Genomic DNA, 24958 nt, shown 5'->3' on the forward strand with positions numbered 1-24958 from the left:
AAAAAATATATGTAAAAAAATAATATATATAAAGTAAAAAATACAAATAAAAATGTATAGAGAATAAACTATTATAATAAATATGAGCCTTAAAATTATGTGTATGTACAAAAAGAAAAATTATTAACAAGTAAAACAATTAGTTAAAAGTAGAAAAAATACAACTTTTGGCATTGTTATATGTTGTATTTTGATCTATACAATAATACCATGGTAAATATCCATGGAAAATCATGGCATTATAGTGTCCCAAAATTTTGTATGACCATATTTTTACTCATTTATTTATTTTTATTTACAAATAATAAAATTAAACAAAGCAGACCATACATTCCAAACCAGTAGTGATTTAATTTTGTGGTTTACTGCTAATTTAAACTGTTTTGGACCTTGTTCAGATTACATGTAGGCCTATAACTGAATTTCACTTGGATATGTGGCTTTATATGAGTACTTAATATAAAGAATGGCAACATGGAAAAACATGGCTTCCAGTTCGTTGTTGTGCTACAAGCTTAGCACGCTTTGACAGCAAAACAGCTCAATTTAATCTGTCCGTGCATTCAGGTTTGCAGCCTTTGACTGTCCGTGCACTTCTGCTGACTTTGAAAGAAGCCAACGAGAGAAAGGTAGAGGGAGGGAGGGGGCTTGCATTGTTCAGCAGGAGGGTAAAATAGGGCTATCAGTTCCACTCAGATAACCCCCGCATTGCCATTGGCCCTCCGGCCACACCGTGACCCCTGGGGCCTGAACTCGGCGGTCATGTGACCAGGCTGAAACTGACCAGCAGGGCTGAAGCTGGGAGGCGGATCAGTGAGAGTCAGAGCAGAGGAGAGGAGGGAGCCAAGAGAAAGAAGAGGAGGACAAGGAAAGAGAGTCATGAGGCCTATGCTGTTCCTGAGGAGCATACATGTATGAATGGATGACAGGGAGACCTGGAGAGACATGAGATGGATTCGTGGGAAGGTAAGGAAAACCTCAAGAAGAGAGCAGATTTCATAGAGCTAGTTAGTAAGGTGGTGCGTGCTGATATCAGACTAATCGTGTGTCTAATGTACAAGCAAATAAGTCCCATTATTATTAATGGTTCTGAAAGCTAAAGCTGCTAAAGCTAACAGCTGTAGATAGAACTGGACTGTGCATTTTCTCTTTTTTTTCAAGATATTTCCTCTTGAAACCTCAAAAACTTGTTCATTAAATGTTAGTAATCCCAATATTACGGCTATTTCATTCAATTATCTGCTGTATTTTCAACATGAGTGCATATAAGCCCATTTTTTACTTGATTGTCAGTCACTTCCAGTTATTTTAACTGTACAAAAACAGTCTGTTTCGCTGCTTTATATTACAAACTGGTATTTGCTCTCACATTAATTTAATTTATTATCTTAATCATTAACAAACTGGTCTGTAGTGCAAATGTTCATCTTTTATTGCTTGCATGTTCACAACAAAGCGCGATCATTTTTTTATATGTCATTCTTGGACAGTATTTGAATTCATGTCCACAGAGAGCAAGCATATTTACTTTCGGATGCACATTTTATCATCACTGAAGCTTAATAGCTAATTGACTTTAGTAAATCAGGTTTGGTTTTGCAAAACACTGTATGTGTGCGTGTTTAGATCTTGTTAATTGATCTGAACGTGAACGTGTCGTTTATTCATATTATACAATGAGTTGTTTAGTTTTGTTTTTATATTCTGTAGAGCATCGTCCACCCTTGCTGCACCGTTCAGCTCATTTTTTCTCCTCTCTCTCAGGAGTTTGGTTGTGTATTTAGAGGGTTTATGGCAATAGTGTGTGTGCTCTGTGGTATGCGGGCTGTGGCCCATCTGGAAAAGGTTTTCTGTGCTGAGCAGGCAGCTGTCTTCATGCGATTCGAGCGGGGGTGAGCAAGCCTCCACCTCATCTGGTTAAACCCCCGATATATTCACACAACCCCCACGCATGCCCCCCGCATGGGTTTATCACTGTAGCCCAAACTTCACCCCTCAGGGCTGGAGATTTGATCAGTTTAACCACATAATTGTATCTCAGTTTGCTCTGTAATGGCGATAGACCTGTCTGGAGCAATAGCACTCGCTGTGATGTCACATTAAAAGTCAAAAACTATCGCGTCTTAAGACGGTCAATGGGCGGCCTTGGACCTTGACACCCTTCTGCAACTCTTTAACAAAACTACTATTATAAAATCAATATCTCCAACCGTTAGTCCTCCCTAAAATGGCATCATGCAAGAATTTTTTTGTTTCATCCATTGTTCCTCCTGCTCGTTTCGTTAACAAAAACACAGCGTTGAGACGTGTGAAGTGCATGCTAAACGCAGACGTGCCGGCTACTGAATAAATGTGATATTAGCTTTCTGTCGGCGCTGTGTTAGTTTTAAGTCGAATTTTAAGCCCACCGTTGACCTTCCTCAAAGGCTGGTGTGAAAATGCATTCACATAATGTCAGAAAGTGCAAATGGTCTCATTTACTTGTTTCAGGGGCTTTCAATAAAAAAAACACCTTTTCATAAGTGAATGCCATTCGGAAAAGGTGTGATCTTGACTATTTCAAACAGCTAAAGTGCCCAGAAACTCGTTTAGGAATTAATCCGTCGCAGCATCTTGCATGTTTTATATAGTTTGCTTTGAGGCTAATTGAAACAGCTTTAATAAATCTTCACACATTTCTCTTAGTCTAAATGCTCAGATTTCTAATCATCTAAAAAAAAAAAAAAAAAGCAATGCATCTAAGAAGCTATTACAATGTAGTTTCATATATTGTGAACATTTCAGTGCTTTTCATGTTGTTGTTTTTATATAGCATTGATCAGAATTTAAATATATAATCTAAATATCCACACACTTTAAATTTATTAATGATAGACAGACCATTATATCAGCCAAGCCAGTTTAGGCCAGTTTGAGCAAATGCATCAGCCAATAATCACTCTGTTACAGTTCATGTGTTTGTTCTAACAGCAGCCTTGTTAACAGTTAATACATTTGAATTAATATATTCATTATATGTTGTATTATAATATGTGCCATTATATCAACCATCAGGCACTGCTTTTTACAGCGGTCTGCCATTTAAACCCCATGTTGGCCGAGTATTAGCTGCTGTTATGCATTCTTAACAAGTGATTATGATGACAAGAGGTTCGCAGAGGAACCTGAGCGGCACTTTGAGAGCACTGTGGCTTTGTGGTTGAATTTGAATGGATTGGAAACTCGATTGGAAAATGCCACAGTATTGTACTGGAGAGTGAATATGTTCAAGGGTGGTATGTGAAAACACTATTGTGTGTGTGTGGGGGGGGGAGCTGAAAGGACACTGTACATGACTCCTCCTCCTCCTAATCCTATTCTCCTGCCGCCCATCTCCCCTGTTATTGTTTCCGACAGAAGGGGGTGATCTCTCGGGGTCTTCACTCATCCCTCTGTCTCCTTTTCCCCTTTTTGCTTTCTCTCGTCTCTGCTGCTCCGTTTTTCCATGCATTCTTGCCTCGGCTCCATTCGTCACTCTTCCATGCAGGAAGTCAGAGGGGTGTTTGTGTGCGCTCATACACACGGGGGAGGGGGATTCAGGTGAATGGAAGATCAATAGCGGCAGAGGACATCAGGGTGTACAGGTTTAGCCGTTCTGGGCTAAATTTAGTAACTAAAACCTGTTCCGGAAGCGACCTTTCTGTTCTCCAACAAATGAGCCCTTACCAACATCTACACGCTCAGAAATAAAGGGTTTCTGCTGAAAAGCCATAGAGGAACCATCTTGGTACCTCAAAGAACCTTTAATGGACCATTTCTGACCAATCTAAAGATTCCTTTTACACTGTTAAGAACCTTTTATGGAATAGAAATATTCCATGGATGTTAAAGGTTCTTCATGACACCATCCATGCCTTTATATTTGAGTGTATGGAAAACCTGAACATGAAATTTTGAACAGTATTTTTTTTAGTAAAACCGTCTCCTATAATCTTGATTTTCAACTTCAAAACACATTATTTTAGCAGTGTTAATCACTAAACCCAACCATTCTGCTCATCCTTTGCTAAGGTGAAGCTGTTTCACACAGAAAGCCTGATAAACAAAGGTGTTATCTTGTGCTGTAGACTTAGTGTTCATTTAAAATGTTTTTATGTCTTTAAATCACTTTAGGTTAAACTAAACTGAAATTATTAAAATTTTCAGAGCCCTCATCTGATTTAATTTGTTAACCCATAAACCCAGATAGCAGATCTCAGAAATGGTGATGTAAGAAAAACATCTGCCCCTGTGATGAGAGATCAATAGGGCACGGTGTCTTGTGTAATGTTTGCAAATATTTCAGGTTTTGATGTGTTTTATCTGCTGATGGCCTTTATTGATTTTGTTAAGCTAACTATAGATGCTACTGAGAGGCCAAACAATGCCCAAGATGTTGAAACGCAGCGTCGTGGATGAATGCGTCAATACTCTGATGAAACAGGGTCTCAGATTATTGGACTTCGGATGGTTTATAATATACGTGCTTATTAAAAAGATTGGCATCAGTACGATTTGTAATATTTTTAAAAGAAGTCTCTTTCGCTTACCAGTTATTGAATCCAAAATAGAGTAAAAACTATAATTTTGTGAAATATAATTGTAATTTACAACAACTGTTTTCTGTTTGAATATATTTTGAAATGTAATTTATTCCCGTGATCAAAGCTGAATTCTCAGCATCGTTTACTCTAGACTTTCATGTCCTTCAGCAATCATTCAGATATGCTGATTTGCTGCTCAAGAAACATTTCTTCTTATTGTTTTACGAATACATCCTTTCTTAATACAAGTATGCATTTCTTTCTTATTTCAATGATTATTTTCAATCTTATTACCCCCAAACGTTTTAACTGTGTAATGAATGTATATTTAACACCTTAAAATCTATAATGGTTCCAAATGGGAATCAAAAAACGATTTAAAAAACGTGCAACAATGTGGTTTAATGGACTGTTGTCAGAAACACATTTACATGAAGCACAAAGCTTCTCTTCGAGCTCCAGGATTAGTTCAGTCTATGTAAGCGGGATGGTTTGCTTTACATTAAGACCGAGCCTAGTGTAATTACCACATGCTAATTCCAGGCCTGTTGTGATGTTTATGAGATTACTACAGTGTGCAGGTCAAAGGGGGAGGGGAGCGGAGGCTTCTCATTCTTTCGTTCATGCTTTGGCTTTGAGAAAAGCTGAGCTAGTCATGACTTGAAATCAGTTGGGATAGAGAACAAACTTCAGTTGAACCAGCATGTCTGTAATTTGCCCCAGATCACGGTTTGGCTTGGCATGTGTCGATAAAAATCAGATCTCAATTGATTTTTGAAATAATTTGATTTGTGTAGCTATAGACCGATGTTATGGGGTTAAGCATCTGCAAAAAGTGAAAGATGTGCGTATAGATCACGAGTAGAAGGAAGACTTGAGTGCTTAGAGTGGAAAAGTACAGGACGGTCCCCCCTCCTCGTGCCCACTCAGCTAGGATTGATTGTAATGGAAACGAAAGACAAAGCCCTCGTAGAGAGTTAGACCTCTGTCTTTCTCTTTCTCTCTGTCCCCATCCTCCGCTCTCTGCTCGGCTTCATCTGTCGTGTCCTCCCATCCTCCGCTGCTGGGACACACACCTGCCCGGACACATGGCCACTGGCCAGAAAACACACACATTCACCACTGCAATCAGAGTTTCTGGAATCGTGTAAAATAAGAATACATGAATAATGTAAAGACAGAGGAAAGGATAGACAGTGAGTATTGTCTTTCAGCTTTCAGAGGGTGGCAAACATCAAGTTTACATTTTTATTGTTGTAACACTAACTGTAGTAGAGTTCAAATGATATTTTAATAATTTCATGGTACATTTTAAATCATTAGGCTGCATTTATTCAATCAAAAATACAGTAAAAACTGTAATATTCTATGTTAATGTGTAATATTGTGAATATTTATGTTAAAATGTATTTTATTCCTTTGATGAAATGGCGAATTTTCAGTATCATTACTCCAGTCACATGATCCTTCAGAAATTGTTGTAATATGCTGATTTAAGAAACATTTCTTATTATTATTATCAATGTGGATCAAATATTTTTTATTGCAGTAAATAGAAAGTTAAAAAGCATTCATTTGAAATAGAAATCTTTTGTAACATTATACATGTCTGTACTGTCACTTTTAATCAATTAAATGCATTCTTGCTGAATATAAATATTAATTTAATTATTAAAAAAACTAACTTTTCCACCATGTTTCCACGTGTTCACTGTGATATTTTCACAATAATCTATCAGTCAAAAGTTTGCAAACGCTTCACTAGAAATGTCTCTCATGATGTAAAAAAAAACATCTATACGTTTTCACTTAAATGCTTGAAATTCATTTTGTAGACAAAAACAACTTACATATGGATTTCTGTAAGTAATCTAGTCTAGATATAATGAAGTTTCATTGTGAGATTTTCTTTTTTTAAATACTGTACTTTTGTTTATCTGTGCTTTTAGTCAGGATACTGATATCAGTGTCACTGTTTAAACTGCACGCGCTGCATTTCCTGCTTGTGGTAAAGTTTGGAATGAAACCCGGCCTGACCTCAGGGTAACAATGCAGGTTTTAATAGGTGCAGTGGGGGGTCTGAGCCCTGTGTGTGTGGAGGGTGGGGACACAGCAACAGGAAAGATTCGAATCAATGGTTTTTGATGAGGTAAACAATTGCATAAGGCCAGATCTAACTAGTCAATAACATCATATCATATTTCACCCCATATCAAAAGCAACAAATAAGAAATAATTCTAATATGCTGAATTGCTGCTCAAGAAACATTTCTTATTGTTATTAACGTTTAAAAACAGTTGTGCTGCTTAATATTTGTGTGTACACATGATGCATTGTTTCCAGGATTTGAACTGAATGCTCAAAAGAACAGCATTGACTTGAAATAGAAATCTTTGTGACATTATTAAATGTCTTTACTGTTACTTTTTTAATTGAATTCCTTGCTGAATGCAATAATCACTTTTTTTTTACACTGTCCCCAAACTCTGACACAACATTTTACTGGAAAATGTGCCATAAAAAATTATTAAGCAATGATATTTTTTATGATATAATTGTCACAATCCAATTCCCCAATCTAGGCAACAAATTCAAAAAGATTGTACAAGAATTCCAGAACTGCAAGTAATTTTCCCCCAAATAGGCCTAAGCATGGCAGTTGGTCCCAGCTTTTTCCGGAGCGTGCATGTGAGTGACAGGGTGGAATGAGACGGGGCGGAGGGGTGTGAAGTGACGATGTGGGATCAAGTGTGTGAAGGTGTGAGAGAACTCCAGGTTTATAGGGTGGCCATGCACTTGAAAGAGAGGGCGACAAATTTAACCAATCAAAGAAGGCTCAGGGTGTGAATAAAGGAAGCCAACTTTGGAAGCGGTGTTTTCTCATTAAAGGAAGTCAGTAATTTCACATACACTGGTCAATAATTTATGGTTTCAAATGCCTCCTGCATAACGTAACATCTGCCAGGAATTCCAGGCAAATGGTTTGGGAAACAAGGAAGGGTCAGTGTTACAGTACCGCAAATGGAGTTCCTCTCCATTTGACAAATACGTCATCAAGGTATGAAGTCACAGCCAAAGTGTATTTGACTTCTGTACTTAATCCGGATTCATTTACTCACTCAATAAATGTCTTGTGTGTCACGTTTATTAATATAATAATAAAGTTGACTCTTGTGTGTTTAAGACAAGCAGTTTATGGTTTGCTAACAGATGCATCAGTTTTAGCACTGATAAACAGTAAAAGAGTGAAAATGTTTAGCTTTGAAAGACTGGTATGAGCTTTTTCTGACGGTAAGCTATTGTATTTGTGAGTCTTGCGGTCTAGTATAGTAAAGCTCGCAGTATGTTAAAGTTCACCACAGGAATCTCAAAGCCAATGTCATTCAGATGGAAATAGCGCAAGCTTTTAGAAGTCTTCTATTCAACAGATTTTACATATCGGTGAGAGTCTGTTCGCATATTCTCAACCAGTGACTCTGAATGGGAGACAGACAAAAAGAGACCCACTTATGGCGCTTTTCCACTGCATGGTATAGCACTGTATGGTTCACTTTTTTTTTTTTTTTACTGAAAACTGAGCCGAGTTGTACCATTCAGTGGAAAAGCACCATAAGTAGGGCTAAAAATACAGTGATTCAATATTATTTATCCTTTTGATGATATTCAGCATGTATCTTGACATTTATGCAAATTTGTCAGTCAGAGGAACCATAATTTTTTAACCATTTAGGTTTAGTTTTTGTATGTAAATGTAACTTCTTTCTCAATTTTTTTTAAAAATGAAAATTTCATATTCATTCAACCAGTTCATTGATTCACAGAAATTAATTGCACTTACCAAATCTTGCACTATTTTACAAATTTTTAACTATTAAAACCTCCGAATGTTGCTTCATTTTATATCACAATTACACATTTAATTGTGGTTGGTAAGATGTATTAATGTTTTTGAAAGTCTCTCATGTTCCACCAAGGCTGCATTTATTTGTTTAAAAGCAGTAATATTGTGAAATATTATTACAATTTACAATGACTATTTTCTATTGTAATATATTATAAAATGAAATTTATTCCTGTGATACAAAGGGGAATTTTTTGCATCATGACTCCAGTTTTCAGTGTCTCATGTTCCCTCAGAAATCACTCTAATGTGCAGGTTTGCTGCTCAATAATTCTTTTTTTTATTATTACCAATGATAAAAAAAAATGTTGAGCTGCATAATATTTGATAAAACGAAAGTTAAAAAAGAAAATGGTTTATTTGAAATGCATGTCTTTACTGTCACTGTTGGTAAACTGAATGCATCCATGCTGAATAAAAGTATTAATTACGTTAAAAAACATGTTACTGAACACTTTTGAATGGTATTTTTAATGTTTAATATCAGACTGATTGCTTTTCTTGTGACCCTTTGCTTTTACTGATGAAACAGAATGCAAGAAAAATATTTACTGATAATTTTTTTTTTATCTGTCTGAAATTCAGTATTCATCTATCAGTTCATTTGTAAATCATTTCAAATGTTTGTAAGCAAACCCTTATGCTTCAAGTCAAAATACAGACCTTTAAACCCTCTGAGAGACTAAACATTGTCTGTAAAGTAAGACTGAAGGCCCTACACTTAACATTGGTATAACCCTCGACTGTATCGCTGCAATGCTGACCCTCAGAAACACTGAAGCGTCGCCGCTTTGAAAGCCCACAGAAAGCCGGCCGACAGAAAAGGCAGCATTTGCACTGTAATCGTACTGTCCTATAGAGGAGTAAAAGACATGTCAGATGGTATGAATGGCCTGTGGAACTCCCTCTCATATTGAGAAAGAAAAGGCGCTGGGCCATGACCCTGTTTTTATGACTTGAACTCTCTGTTAATGGTCCACAGCCCCGGCCCCGCCACATTCTCTGTCTGCAGCAGAGCTTTTCCTTTTTTTCCCCTCGCTCTTAGATGCAGAAATGATCTCTGTTTTGTGTTTATCCATTTGATGCTTTATCCTGACATTTCCACTTCAATAAGCTGTGGCTCTTTCACCATGTTATGCTATCACCTTTACACGAATGGAAATATGTCATCTTTATAATGAAGCCTGAATCATTTTTCAGTTCACTTAATGATCACTTAAATGCTGAAGTTTGTCACATGCTGCTGTATTAGGCCTGTAAAGTCTGACAAATAAATACTCTGAAAAAGGAACAGTGTATTGAACCTTGATAAAAATGTAAAAGAAAAAATACTTTGTTTTTAATATATACACACACACACACACACACACACACACATATATATATATATATATATATATATATATATATATGTACATGAGGCTTTTATGGATCATATAATGTAGTTTATTGAAGAATACGGAGGAAAAAAACACCAATTTGGTGCAGCTGCTGATGTTTGTATCATAAAATATGTATGACCAAAAATAATCTGAAATTCTGAGAGTTTGTTACATTTTAACAGAATTTTTCTAAAACGGAGGTTTGAATAATTAAGTAAGGATGAGTGGGTTCAGTCCTGTACATCTGAATCTTAAAGAATTACCAACAATATAGTTGTTATTCTATACCTAGTTATACTTACCTTTACTTTTGAAAAATCTGTAAAGTCTTCACAGCAAAAAGACTTGAAGATGGACATTTTTATAATTATACTAAAAGGCCTTTGACTTGATAAACTTTTGATTGCTCAACTTTTTACAAACTAAAGCATTCTTTATAGCATCCGATTCATTTTTGTGAGTAATTTTTTTTTTCGCCTCTCAGTTTGACTTCCAAACAATTGGTTGAATCTTTGAAAAGAATCAGTTCAGTAGAATGATTCATTGGGAGCCTGTGTCTCTCGTCCGTGGGTTTATTTGGTCTTGTGAAGGAGCAGCGCTGTTGATTGTACAGCTTCATTAGGCAGCGGACGGGGACCCGTCTTCACTGTTAGCTGATCTCATAGTCCTGACAGCCGGTAAATGGGACAGAGGGAATTAGGGGAGGGTTAGTGTTTCCACTGTTCTTGGTTTGAACCCGTTCTTCGCTAAGTCAGCCGTGACGCCACAGCAGCAGTGAGCAAGCACATTCCTCTCGCGGCCATGCCATTCACTGTTTCTATGGCACCCACCCATCTGGTCAAGGGTCCTGTTTTGGCCGGGGGAGGGTGTGTGTGTGTGTGTGTGTGTGTGTGTGTTACAGTGTTTGTTTGTCTTGGTGTTGTGGGAATAGGGTCCTTCAGTCTCAGTTATTTTTAAGTTACCTACTTCTTTTCTACAAATGAAACCTGATGATTTTTTGGGAAGTTTCTTGAAAGCAATGTGGCATGACTTTTGAAATGCATTTAACTTTAATTATCTGACGCATTCCTTGATACAATTCGGTTTGAAATAATGCATAAGATTTAAAATGAAGATAAATAAAAATATATTTATTTGAAAATACTTTAACTTTTTATTGTATTATGTTTTGTGATGCTTTTATGTACACAATTTGATTTCTCTCTTCTGTGATAGAAATTAATACTTTTATTCGGATCAAACAACGGATTCAATGGAAGAAATCTGACTAGCAAAGTAATTTATAATGTAACAAATATTATAGTTATCTCTTTTCACTATTTTCACTTAATTATTAAGCCGCACAACTGTTTTCAGCATTGATAATGATAATAATTGTTTATTAAGAGCAATTCACCATATTACAATGATTTCTGAAGGATCATGTGACACTGAAGACTGGAGTCATGATGCTGAAAACTCACAGGAATAAATTACATTTTGAAATAAATATTCTGATACAAAATAGTTCTTTTAAATTGTAATAATATTTCACAATATCACAGTTTTTGCTATATTTTTTATCAAATAAATGAAGTCTTGCTGAGCACATAGATACATCTTTCAAAAGCATTACCATTCAGTAAGGGGGACAGTAATGATTTTAGGCCTGGTTTCAAAGACAGGGCTAAGACTAAACCAGGATAAGGCCAATTTAAGTCAATTTATAAATATGCGTTAGAAAAACCATTACTGGTGTGCATCTTGAGCCAAAACAAAGGCACTGATTTATTTTAAGATCAGTCAGTGCAAGGGTCTTACAGTTGAAACAGCTCAGAATTACATTTTAGTCTAGGACCAGCCTTAAGCCATGTCTGTGAAACCAGGGGTATGTGTATGCATTAATGTACACAAGATAGTCATGTAAATGGTGACCAAATAATTAATCTAAAATATACAGAATACATTTGTATGCACATGTGTACATCTACATCTGATCTTACTCTCTGTCTGTTTGTGTGTTTCTCTCAGATGAGCAGGCTGAGCAGCGCTCTTGTCTTATTTGCGGAGACCGCGCCACAGGACTGCACTATGGCATTATTTCCTGCGAGGGCTGCAAGGGCTTCTTCAAGCGCAGCATCTGCAACAAGCGCGTCTACCGCTGCAGCCGCGACAAGAACTGCGAGATGTCCCGCAAACAGCGCAACCGCTGCCAGTACTGCAGGCTGCTCAAGTGCCTGCAGATGGGAATGAACCGCAAAGGTGAGCCAAGACAGTCATATCTGTCATCTTGCATGAACACACAACTAATTCTAGGTTTTGCATGTTTTCAAGCTGATTCGAGCTGGATCAGCAGATGGCGGGAAACAAAGCTGAGCTGGTCGGTTTGAGCCGGTTAACCAAAATACAGCTTAAACTAGTATGACCTGTCTTTTTTTCTTCCACAATAGAGATCAGCATGACTGGTTGATCAGCATTTACTAGCCAGACCAGCTCTGACCGGTCTGAACCTGCATGGAAATTCGAGCTTGTCTAATTTGGTCTTTTCAACAGGGGCAGTAGTAGTTTGGAAACAACTACAATTGGTGGAAAATCCATTTAAACAGTCAGCACTGCCCTCTAGTGAACATACCATTAATACACAAGGGCCGAGCTCACTATGTGCTTGTAATTTAGATACAGTACATCCCTGAAGAAGAAAAAAGTCAATGATCATTTCATCTTTTACTGTTTTAGACTTTTAACAGAAATAATATACTATAAAATATGATAGCTGAATGTGTTTTTGGAGAAGTGCTGTTAATTGCAATTAAAAGAAAATGTGTTTTTCTTTTTAAATCTATATTAAATGCAACCAGCAAAACCATTTTTTGACCTACTTAAGTAGGACTTAAGTATATTTTATCTGTAATTTCCTATTAACTTTATAATAAATATACTTATATAACTTTAAATAATAAATGTCTTTGAAATATGGTTAAAGTGCATCCAGATACTTAATTTATGGTAAACTAAAATATACTTAACTGCCATTTATGTTGTGTATTTAATTATATTTGTAAATACATATTTGTAATGATGAAGCTGCTTTTTAGTACATTAAAATATATACATTTTAAATGTAAAAGTATTTACAAGTGCTTTACTATAGTAGTCAACACATCAAAATTAGTGGACATCTTTAAAGCATGACAAATTATAGCAACTAAATAATTTAAAATCTAGTTTTTCATTTAGCATTCTTATAAATTACACATTTTAAAATGTGTTAAGAAGTATAGTCATGAAAGTGTCTCTCTTTTGTTTAATTAATATATTATCTTCAAATACTTTACAGTGATTTTACCACATTTAAGCTTCACTCTGGTGAACAAGTCTTATTTGTGGACAAATCCTTCACTGGCTCATTGCATTACTGCATTATCTAAAGATTTTTAGACTCAAAACATTGATGCTAGAAAACTCACAAAATAGGTTACTCATCAATACATAGCACAGAATTAATGTTCTGGTCAAATAACGCTGTCAAAGTATGAATTATCGAGCAACATTTCCTTCAGCTGTACTTCAGCTTAGATTCTTTTTTTAACATCTGTATTTTTCCCCCAAGTTTTTTTTGACATTGAAAGCATTCCATAATTGTTCTCTTCTTCTTCAGCGGATAACATCTAAATCACTTACATGAGGCGTATACAAAGTAATTAATCTGTAATTTCCATCTGAATGCTGAAAAGAGGCGAAGCATTTCAGAAAGTCTCATCTCGAAGGTAAAATCTAGTTTGAATGGACATTCAGCTCAGTTTTGTGTTTGTTTGTTTTTTAGCAATCAGAGAAGATGGTATGCCAGGAGGCAGGAATAAAAGCATCGGTCCAGTACAGGTACCCATTACCCCTCAACCGCTTTCATCACACCAATACTTTTCTTACAAAAACAACATCGACTTCTCCTGTATAATGCGATGCGATGCGATGCGATGCCTTGCCCTGATCTCTGTTCTTTACCGCTCGTCTATACTTACATTTCCCTTCATTAGGACTTTTTAAAACTCCGTCCCTGCCCCGCCATATATCTCGAGCATCTCATCCGTCTTTTATGTTCCTCGTGTCCACCACGTATTAAAGCAGCCCTCTCCAGTCGTGAATGGAGGAAATAGAGTTGATTAGTTTTTGTTGAAAATGAAGACGAGCGGAATAGAGTTTTGGGATAAATAGCCCAACGTGCGAATAAATGGCCTTGTGACCTCAGTGTAATTTAAAGATGTTAATTTCATTAGAGAAGTTGCTGTTCTCAAGGCCAGAGCACCGGTGAATGGATTGCCTTGTCATTCTTCGCATTCATTGTCAGCTGACCTCATAAAATCATTGTGTTTGGCTGCTTTTCTGCATTTGCATGAATAGCAGCGTCAGGCGAATGTATTTAATTCTCAAATGAGGAAATATGTTGGTTTGTGACACCAACACATGGCCTTTGATATGAAGGTTTGTGTTTTTATAGATGTTAAATGTAACTTTGCCTAATTATGCTGAGACTATTAGACTTAAGGTCTTATTAAAGTACATTCGATGAGCAATATTGAAGTATTAACCCTGGTGAGCCATATTTATTGTGTGGTGTTTGACATGACAAAGCGGGTAGAAATGTTTAGCTTTGTCGGTCCATATAGTGCTCTTGTTTGCACCTGATCCCAGCACTAGAGACCGCATCTTATTGACTCGGCCTAATTGCCTCTGGAACACACAATAGCTGGTTGCTTCAGCTTACACAGAATAAAGCACTGTTAAAGATGGCTTGAACCCATCAACTGTTTTGAAAAAGCACGGCCTTGACTTAAATGCTGGTTTGTCTCTTTCTGTCGTATTTGTATGAAGAGCGAAAATAAGGCTCATGGAATCACGCTTTGCATGCAGTTGGTACAAAAAGTCTTTCTGCGTCTGCACCTGTCTTATGGTCTATACTGACTACAGGATGGATGAATATACACATTCTTAAAGGGATAGTTCACCAAATTTTTTTTAATTCTGTCATTATTTACTCACTTAGCACTTGTTCCAAACCTGTACGAGATTTCTTCTTCGGTTGAGCACAGAAGACGATATTTTGAAACTGATTTTTTGATATTTTGAAGTTCTACTGACTTCCTTAGTATTTTTGTCTATAGTAGGCAATTAAATCTCTACCCTCAATGGTTTGGTTAACAGCATTTTTTTAAATATCTTCTTTTGTGTTCAGCAGAAGAAAGGGTGAGTAAATGATAACAGGAAAACTATCCCTTCAAGGTGCGATTACATTAGAGAATATTTGCCAAAATTTTGCAGTCAAAAACGCCCTTTGTCTAATTTTTATAGTATAGTGATGTATGAAGCACAGCTGTTTTCTGTCAGTCAGCATGGCAGAGTTGAAAACATACTTCTTAAGAATCCCCATCGTGTTCCTATTGAATCCACGCAATACTCCGGTAAATGAGACGATACGTCTTACTAAATATTTTGCACACTTTTAGAATTTTGTGCATTTTACAAAACTTCGAAATTTACACAAGGACATCTTTCTCCCTCCCACAAAACAAGGGATTCATCTTTAAATAATCTCATCTGCAAACCTGAACAAAGCTAAATCTGATTGCATCTTTACTCTTTATGAATGGCTCTTTCAGTACTATATTTTGCCCAGTTTTTGATCAGAAATCTCTCTGCGCAGATTTCCGATGAGGAGATCGAGCGGATCATGTCTGGACAGGAGTTTAAGGATGATGCCAACATGCCGGAACACACCTGGGGAAACAACGGCGACAGTGACCACAGTTCCCCTGGCAACGGCGTCTCCGATGGGAATCAGCCATCTCCTGTATCCACACTTTCATCCAAGTGAGTACTCCCTTCTCCGCTGCAAAACCAGCAATTTGTGGGAATAATCCAAAAAACGCAAAAGGACATATTTACAGATTAGATTACATGTCGATTTTTAGATTACATAATTAGATTACAGGCTTTAGCTACAATGAACATGACTCGAAAAACAGAATTCCTTTGTATTTTCTTTAGATGCATTAAATAAAATATTCTGCACAAAAGTACAATGCATTTTCTTTTTGTCTTCCATTTCCTTTTCATTTCTTCATGACAAAGTCGCTCTGTGGAACTGAATGGCTACACCGCTGCTTTGAGGGAACAGTACATTGGCAATGCAATGGCCCAGCATTACCAGTTCCTGCCTCACCTGTTTGGCTACGCCGCCCAGCCGCGGAGTCTGTACCCCCAGAGTCATACCCTCATCAGCCAGCTGGTGGCAGCAGAGGAACTGGCCCCGCTGGGCACACCCATGCTCATCGAGGACGGGTAAACAACACTGTCAATCTAATACAAGTATTTACATTCTTAAAATGTGCAAATCCTTGCGTGATGATCTTTTCTCTTTTACGCAGGTATCGGGTCACTCAAGTGGAGCTGTTTGCGCTGTTGTGTCGGCTGGCGGATGAACTTCTCTTCAGACAGATCTCCTGGATTAAGAAGCTTCCTTTCTTCTGCGAGCTGTCCATCGAGGACTACACGCGGCTCCTGAGCGCCACCTGGCAGGAGCTCATCCTGCTGGCCTGCCTGACGGTCTACAGCGCCCAGGTGCTGGGCGACCTCGCCAACGTCACCGACAAATACACCCCGACCGACGACGAGCTGCAGAGGTGAGGAATGTACCGCTTGTGTCACGCACCTTTTATTCGCTCGTCTGTGTTTTTTTAAACATGTATCCGTTAGGATCATTAATAAGAACCAATACTGTGATTCATCATGAAATCCTTCCTGCTTTTTCTGTGAGTGTAGGGCTTGTTGTGATCCCTAATAGTGTTAAATCACGGCAGTTAGACAGTTCTCCATGCTTCAGGTGCTCTCAGGCATCTCTGTACGGATGTGTAGATCACTGTGTGTGTACGTGGGAGAAAGGCAGAGTAAAGCAGACGTGTCTGTCTCTCCCTGTATTCTCTCTATCTCTTCAAAAGAATTGTGGCTTTGTAATAAACCTTTTAAGATGATTATTTTCAGGGGATTTTTTACAGGTTACCTTAATCAGTACAACAATCTGAGTGAAAGGATGAATTACATTTTATATAATATATATTTGCAAATATTGTGTAAAATTGGTATTTAGATTTTTTTTTAATTATTTATAGATGTTTTTTATTAGTTTTTTTGTGTGTTTTTGAAAGAAGTCTCTAATGCTCAATAAGGCTGCATTTATTTAATCAAAAAAACTGTAAAATAGTATTATTATGAAATATTCTTATAATTTTAAATATCTTTTTTTCTATTTGAATATATTTCAAAATGTAATTTATTCCTGTGATGCAAAGCTGAATTTTCTTCAGAAATCATTTGCTGTTCAAGAAACATTTGTTACCATTGAATCAATGTTGAAAACAGTTATGCAGTTCAATATTTTAGTGAAAACTGATTTACATTTGTTTTCTCTCTCTCTCTCTCTCTCTCTCTCTCTCTCTCTCTCTCTCTCTCTCTCTCTCTATATATATATATATATATATATATATATATATATATATATATATATATATATATATATAAATCTTTTATAACATTATATATGTGTTTAGAATTGTATTTTGGTCTAATTCCAGGCCCTCGTGCACATTTCTAGAGCCATGATTAATATACCTGTAGCCTGATGAGTGAAATACTAGTGCTGACATGGAGGAGGGGAGGGTTTGTGGTGTGTGTAAATTAGTCCGCAATCACCTGACCTCTGACCCGTCTCTTCTTGATCTCCTGGGTAGATTTACTATTGCATGCTTGGCGGAATTGCAGGTCTGAGCTAGTGAAACATTCCCATTTACTGTGCAGGTTCATGCTGAAGATCATGACATACCTTTAGGGAGAGAGTTCAAAGAGTCTGAGTAATTAAAGCAGAGCAGCAGATAAACGTAGAGACCGATCAGTTCAGAACAGAGTCACAAAGACTGAGAAAAGCACTTAGACTGAATGGTGCTGGTACGTCGTGGCATGGGTTCAGTCTTTAGTGATGGCTTTATGGAGTTATTTAGCACCAAGATACCCCTCATGCTGTGCTTTATTGCTTTAATTCTTATTTTATTTCTATTATTACACAAATCATGTGGTCTACCGCTCAAGCATATTCTTATTATCTGATCAGTAACAAATTAATCTCATAAACTCTGGTTTAATGGCTATGGAATCAGATGATAGACCAACATTGGTCACAGGTTTATTAAACTCACATGGTTTCATATTTTCATGTTTATGACAATAACAGTCATATTTTTTTTAAACATTTCAGACATTTCTATATATAATTATATAATTGATATAGTAATTCTCCATTAAGTCCAATTCATAAATATATATAAATATATATTATAATAATTTTCAAAAATTTGATAATTCAAACTAGTGCTGTAATTGCATCCAAAATAAAAGTTTTTGTTTACTGTTTTTGAGTACTGTGTATATTAATTATTTATATATAAATACACACACATGTATGTATACATTTAATAAAAAATGTTACGTTTATATATTAAATATATTTATATATGATATAATTTATATTAATATAAATATATACATGTAAATATTTTCAATAAATGCTGTTTGTGTCTTTTATATATACACACACACACACACACACACACACACACATATATATATATATATATATATATATATATATATATATATATATATATATTAATTATAAAAATACAGGGCACACACATAATATTATGTAAACAAAAACATTTATTTTGAATGCGATTAATCACGATTAATCGTTTGACGGCACTAATTAAAACACACAGTTATGATAAATGTTATGTTACCATAAAAATATCTACACTGACATCACATAGATATAGTGTAAGATCTGTGTTTGATTTATTTCAATATGCAAGTGGTTCTGATTAGAATTAAACATTTCAGACTCAGTCTGGGTTTATTCTGTCATCTTTGTCACATGTAATGGGGAAAAATGATTGATGATTTTAGTTACAGTTTTTGAAGTGATTGAGCTGTCATGCTCAAGTTGGTTCAAATCTGATCCCCATGTTGTTCTGATCGCATCAATGCTGTCAATACAAACTGTGTGGTCAGGTGTTAGATCTACAGTTGACTGAGGACTTGTTTGTGTGTGTGTAGTTTCAGTGAGGATGGGATGGAGGTGATGGAGAAGCTGATCTATCTTTTCCGGAAGTTCCATCAGCTGAAGGTCAGCAATGAGGAATATGCCTGCATGAAGACCATCAACTTCCTTAACCAAGGTAAAACAGCAAGTATTTCCATTATAATACAATATTACATTATAATAAGCACATAAACAGATCTTCAAAATAATTCAACAATAATAGAGACAGAATAGCTTTTATTTTCATATTTCTGCATAAATGCCCAGCATCATAACATTTCTTTACGTGTCTCTAGATATCCGCGGTCTGACCAATGTGACCCAGCTGGAGCAGTTGAACAAACGTTATTGGTACGTTTGTCAGGATTTCACTGAGTACAAGTACCCTCACCAGCCCAAACGCTTTCCCGAGATCATGATGTGTCTGCCAGAAATCCGCTGCATTGCAGGTAAGTCCATATTTAATGTATTTTAATTAAAAATTGCATCCATTTAGTGGTCAGATTTCACCCTTGTCCCCTAATTTTTCAGGGAAGTTGGTCAACATCCCTTTGGAGCAGCTCCCCCTGCTGTTTAAGGCAGTATTGCACTCCTGTAAGTCAAGTCTGAACAACTACAGGACAAGCTCCACCCCCTGTGTGACAAAGGGTACCGCCCCTGCCAATTAGCCCCGCCCCCTTGAAAACACCCTCCCCATCTATTGCACGGGGGCGGGGTGTTATCTGGGGGTGGGGCTCCCGGTATCCTCCTCCTCCTCTCATGAATGTGACAAGAAACTATTTTATGCATTTTGTTTAGATTAGTGTTGTTTTTTCTCTCTATTTATTACCAGACAGAGCTGAATGTATGTTGATCCACACTGTGCACATGCTCCTTTTCAAATGAAAATGCACAAAAAGCGCAGTGGATTTCACACGCTTCAGTCCAACTGCGATATGTGACGTGTAACCACTGATAGATCTACTACTTGGTTTTATTTTGTACCTCTGTTCACTTTCTGCCGATAGGGACAGATAAAGGAATTGTTTTATTGAAAGACTACCTCAGGAAGAAAATGTTTCACATGTTCCCTCTCTGTTTTACGATGCTCCAGGCCGTTAACGTCGACACTGTGCTTCGTGTTTGAGAACGTCTTGTCATTTCTTACGCATTTGTGGTGTGCTGCAGTTCTTAAACACATGCTCGGTAGTCACGTGACTTTATCTTTCCATACAAGGCTGCAATGGAGAGCATGATGTTTACACAAAAGAGAGGTGTACAGGAATGTTTCACAATCATAGGCTGGGGACGAAACGAAAGCTCAATATGTGTGTTAATATAGTCGAATTCTTTTTTTTTACAAAAGTGTTATGCAAATTTGGAGGGAAGTAAGCCCTTGTTGAAAATACGAGAGACTCCTGGGGAGAACAGCAATGTCCATCATTAAGTTACACACGTTTTACACTCAGAGGCTGTTTACACGACAACATTTTCAGCCAAAAACGGGAAAGTTTTTATGCATTTTGCCTGTTCGTTTAAACAGCAAGGGCGTTTTGGAGACTGGAAATGTATATTTTTGAAAACGGGTTTCAAAGTGCTAATTTTTGAGAACTTATCGTTTCTGTGTAAACACCCCAAAGGGGAATCTTTCGAAAACGGTGATGTCATGCACGTGCGTAATATGTGTTAGGTATTTAAACATGCAGTAAATGTTGATTATAAAAGCAAGCACGAACAAACATAAACAACAATGGCGGAGTACACGGTACTGTTGTTGCTGCTCAAGCGTTTGCTAACACTTCAGCAAAGTGCGGATTTACTTATTGGAGATGCATCATATACAACATATAATCGTCACTTCCCTACAGGTACTGTTTACAGGTACTGTTTACTAACAAGGTGACAGCACCAACTAATGGACTGGCATACATAATACAGCGGGTTTTTTTTACATTTTCGTAGATATGTGTAAACGCGAATCATTTTGAAAACGTTGTCATGTATATGTGAAACTTTAAAAATGGGAAAACTTTTTCGTTTTTGACTACAACGTTGCTGTGTAAACATAGCCTCAGTCCAGCAATGAAATGTGGTGTATCAGCTTTCTTATTTTGGATAAACAATCGGTTCCTTAATTTGGAGCACTCGTTGAAGGATGTAGAGTTTGAAGTATTTATCAGCATTCAGTCAGCTTTTTCAACCATGAATGATTAGCATTAGCATCAGATTTGGTAGCAATGTTGTTTAATTAATCCCGCCAAATGCTCTCAAACTAAAATAAAGGGCATTTATTTGAGTTCAGATGGAGAAAAGTGGATTTCCACACAGTCTAGTTTCCACTGGTCTGCCCCTGGTTCCTTCCCTCACGTTTTAAACAGGGTAAAGTTACTGTTTTTATAATTCACTCGCATCTTTCTCTCAGATATCGCAGTGCTGATGTACTTGTAGGTTTAGTAGTTTGTAGTATTCTGGACATTGTAGGTCCTTTTAGACGTTTTTTTATGTTTTGTTTTTATGAGTCTGGGTAGGGGGAAGTGTTGTTTTGAAGACTATTTGGTTTTGAGTATTACTGTAAACCCTATTAGAGAAAAAAAACATGACTGAGATGCTAGCTAGTCCAGTTATAACGAGTCATCCGACGCCTTTGAGGTTTTGGTTACGATTAATTTCCTCGGTTGGTTTTTACCCAGGCATCAGTGGATGTGCTCGCTGTAACTTTCATCATTTCAGACATTCCAAACACGTTCGATATGTGTCGTAATGTTTACATATTTGCACCAGACAATGACAAAGAGGTCCGTACCAAAGGCGCGTGTTCAGCCTGGTGACGGCCCATCTCAAGTGCAGCTAAACCTCGGTGGCAACATTTGGCGTTGTGTTGTTTGGTGGACACTTCACATCTGTCTGTACGCCACTTAATCTTAAACATTTTATCCATCCCACACCACATTCATTTGTGTCCCTTCATTTCTCGTTGTTTCATTTTGTACTACGATTATTGTGGTAGATATTGTGACTTTTCTTTTCTCGCGAGGGCTTGTTTTGGAGTGTAAGCTAGCTAAATGTCTCACTAAACTCTTGATATGGTGTAGGTCTTAAGGCCCGTTCACACCAAACAGGATAACTATAAAGATAACGATAAAGATGTAGTTCTAAAAATCGTTCTCAATATTAAAGAATAGCAGAGTCCACACCACAACTATAACGATAAAGGCAAAGAGAAACGATATCGTTGGAATCACTTTCAGAACGATTTTCTTTTTCTGATGAATGATAAAAACATTGACATCCAATCAGAATCCATCCTGCTATAACGAGCTCGAGGATTTAAAGCGGCAGACGCACGTGCGCTCAGAATAAACAGACGATATCGTTCGCTGGTGTGGACGCTAATATCGTTGTCTTTATAGTTATCGTTCTTGGTGTGAACGAGGCTTTAGCCTGCGATATTGCCACATCAGAATAAACTTGAAGGTGGAGATCTATCACAAACCAAGCTGCTATGAACAACAGCCCTTCTGAATTGAGTTTCTCAGACCAGCATCTCTGGAAGAAACTCAGGAATATCCCTCTATTTTGAACAGTTTTGTTAATCTGGCATTCGAGGCAAGCTTTTTGATTTCTTTAAAAGAGCCACACTCCTCATCTAGGTCTTTTTGTTTTCTGTCGTTCCTTCATATTTTACAGTGTGTCCTCGTTTGATTTTTTTAAAATGCATTTTTCATTGAAACTACCTCTTTTGTGTGTCATCATGTAGCGTGCTTTCATTAAGGAAAAGTATTAATCGTTATTTATTGGTTTCAAAGCACCAGTGACCCTGTTTCTTTGTCCGTTTCATAAACCATTCTGGAAACTTCCGAGTTAATAGTTTTCATCATTCTTATTCCATCATTGTCTTAAAATATGTGCTCGAATCATGCCTGATAGACATTAGATGTTGCGTATTTACCTCACTCTTCAATGAAGACCATTTCTCAGTGCAATTATAACGTGTGAAATGAACAGTATTATATTCCTAGCTGTAAACACTGTTTGTGAATTGTTTTCATGAAGAATGTATTTTTTGCCTATATCATTTTTGTTTTTATTTCTCAACTGTAATCATGTTAATGCTTTGACACTTTTCAGCCAATCAGATTTCTTTCTTGATTGTTACGGGTATGCTGATTGGCTATTGAAAGACTATCAAAGTGCTGTCAGTTTTACATGGCCAGGGAACTTATTTCAGTCTCTTTGGGATTCTTCTTGATCCAGTGGAAATCTTATTAGAAGAAACATTGGTGAATGTTGGGGCTTAAGCAAACCATACAGAGCCAGAATGAGAGGTTTTGAAACATGGGTGATATCTCAGGGAATAGACACGCTCCTGAAAACCTCGAAACAACTCTATTACACGTTAAATGAACTCCTGTCTGTTTGTATTTGTCTTTGTATTGGCATCTGGCATGTTGTTTTCGGGAGTGTTGTCTGAGGTGTTTTTCCTAACCCGTGTCACAAACCTCTTCTTCTGCTCCTCTGACTTTTACTACCTGTGAAGAATGTGATCGATATGTGTTATGAAGCATGTTTAGAATGTTTTAGGACTTGAAACCAAATAAATGTGAATCTTATGCAACTGTGAAACAGTGTCTTGTCATTTCTACACATTTTGTTGTTGAGCTTTGCAGCATGAACCATAAAGGACTACATGTATCATAAATATGCATGATGGCCACTTAATTAACAAACTGCAAAAAATGTGAGGAATGTTTGTTAAATATTTGAAAAACTAGTATCTGACATAAAATTACTTGAAAAATAGCTCATCACATTGGTGGCGTCTTAACCAACCCCAACGCACAGGTTTTCATCTTAATGGTTTCTAATAAAACTAATACATGTAAGTAAGGTGTTAATACTAGCACTTGCTTATTCTATTTTTTTTTTTTTTTCTAAATCAACTGAAAAACAACAACAACCTTGTCCTTGTACTGTGCTATACTAACTAAGATGTGTCACTGTTGGTTTGATTGGTTCTATTGTTCTCATAATTTGTGAGTCAGTTTTGATAAAAGCATCTGCTAAATGATTAAATGTAAATTAAATGTGACAACAATGGCATTATATGTTGAAGTAATATGAATTATACGGCCAAAAAAAGGTTTATTTAGGGATGTTATTATTTCCAAAATGTAACAGAACCAATAAGGGATCATGAATTATGGATGTAATAATACTAATAATAAAATATAATATAGTGTAAAATAAATACAATAAAGTATGAGAAATGTGCAAGTAAAATAGAAAATGAATATGGAATAAAATGAGGGAAATAGAAGAAAAAACTAGTACAATGTATGCAGATAACTAATTTTATTAACTAATTTTGCTAGTTATTTTTAATTTGATAATTAAATTTAGTATCACAAATTTTGTTTAACCCTGTTACTGCATGATTTCGCCTGGAGAATAAGAATTAAAAATTGAGGGAAATATCATTATGAAATATTTGTTTTTCTCTAATTGGACACAATTAAAAGTACCCTTTTATTGCATTATGTTTTTAAACCTCCATTTGGCATAACAACAGCTCTGAGTTTTCTCCTATAATGCTTGATGAGGTTCGAGAACACCTGACGAGAGAACAGAGACCGTTCCTTCATCCAGAATCACTCCAGACCCTTCAGAGTCCCAGCTTCTCCTCTTCAGTTCACCACACTCATTTTCTGCAGGGTTCAGGTCAGAGGACTGGAATGAACATAGCAGAAGCTTGGTTTTGTGCTCAGTGACCTATTTCTGTGTTGTTTTTGAGATTTGTTTATGGATTATTGTCCGGTTGCAAGATCTAAACATGGTCAATTAAAAGACTTCTAACAGAGTCAGTCACTTACTGATTTTTTTATCTGTTTATAGAATCAAAGATGCCATGTATCTAAACAAGATGTCCAGGACCTCCAGCAGAAATATAGGCCCACAACATCAAAAATACAGCTGTATATTTCATTGTACACAAGTGGCACTCTTTTATCC

The 24958-nt window shown here is 36.7% G+C and overlaps 1 protein-coding gene across 1 annotated transcript; it reads left to right on the plus strand.

Annotated features, from left to right (window-relative positions):
• The first annotated feature begins 800 nt into the window (after nt 1-800).
• nr6a1a (nuclear receptor subfamily 6, group A, member 1a) lies at nt 801-23572 on the plus strand. The gene is made up of 9 exons (XM_052564129.1): nt 801-966; nt 11857-12087; nt 13649-13704; nt 15524-15690; nt 15952-16161; nt 16248-16502; nt 18985-19106; nt 19267-19419; nt 19502-23572. The coding sequence occupies exons 1-9, from the start codon at nt 951-953 to the stop codon at nt 19636-19638; spliced, it is 1347 nt and encodes a 448-aa protein (XP_052420089.1). The 5' UTR covers nt 801-950; the 3' UTR covers nt 19639-23572.
• Nucleotides 23573-24958: the final 1386 nt, after the last annotated feature.

The sequence above is a fragment of the Carassius gibelio genome, chromosome B8 (genome assembly GCF_023724105.1).
Source record: "Carassius gibelio isolate Cgi1373 ecotype wild population from Czech Republic chromosome B8, carGib1.2-hapl.c, whole genome shotgun sequence".
NCBI lineage: Eukaryota > Metazoa > Chordata > Actinopteri > Cypriniformes > Cyprinidae > Carassius > Carassius gibelio.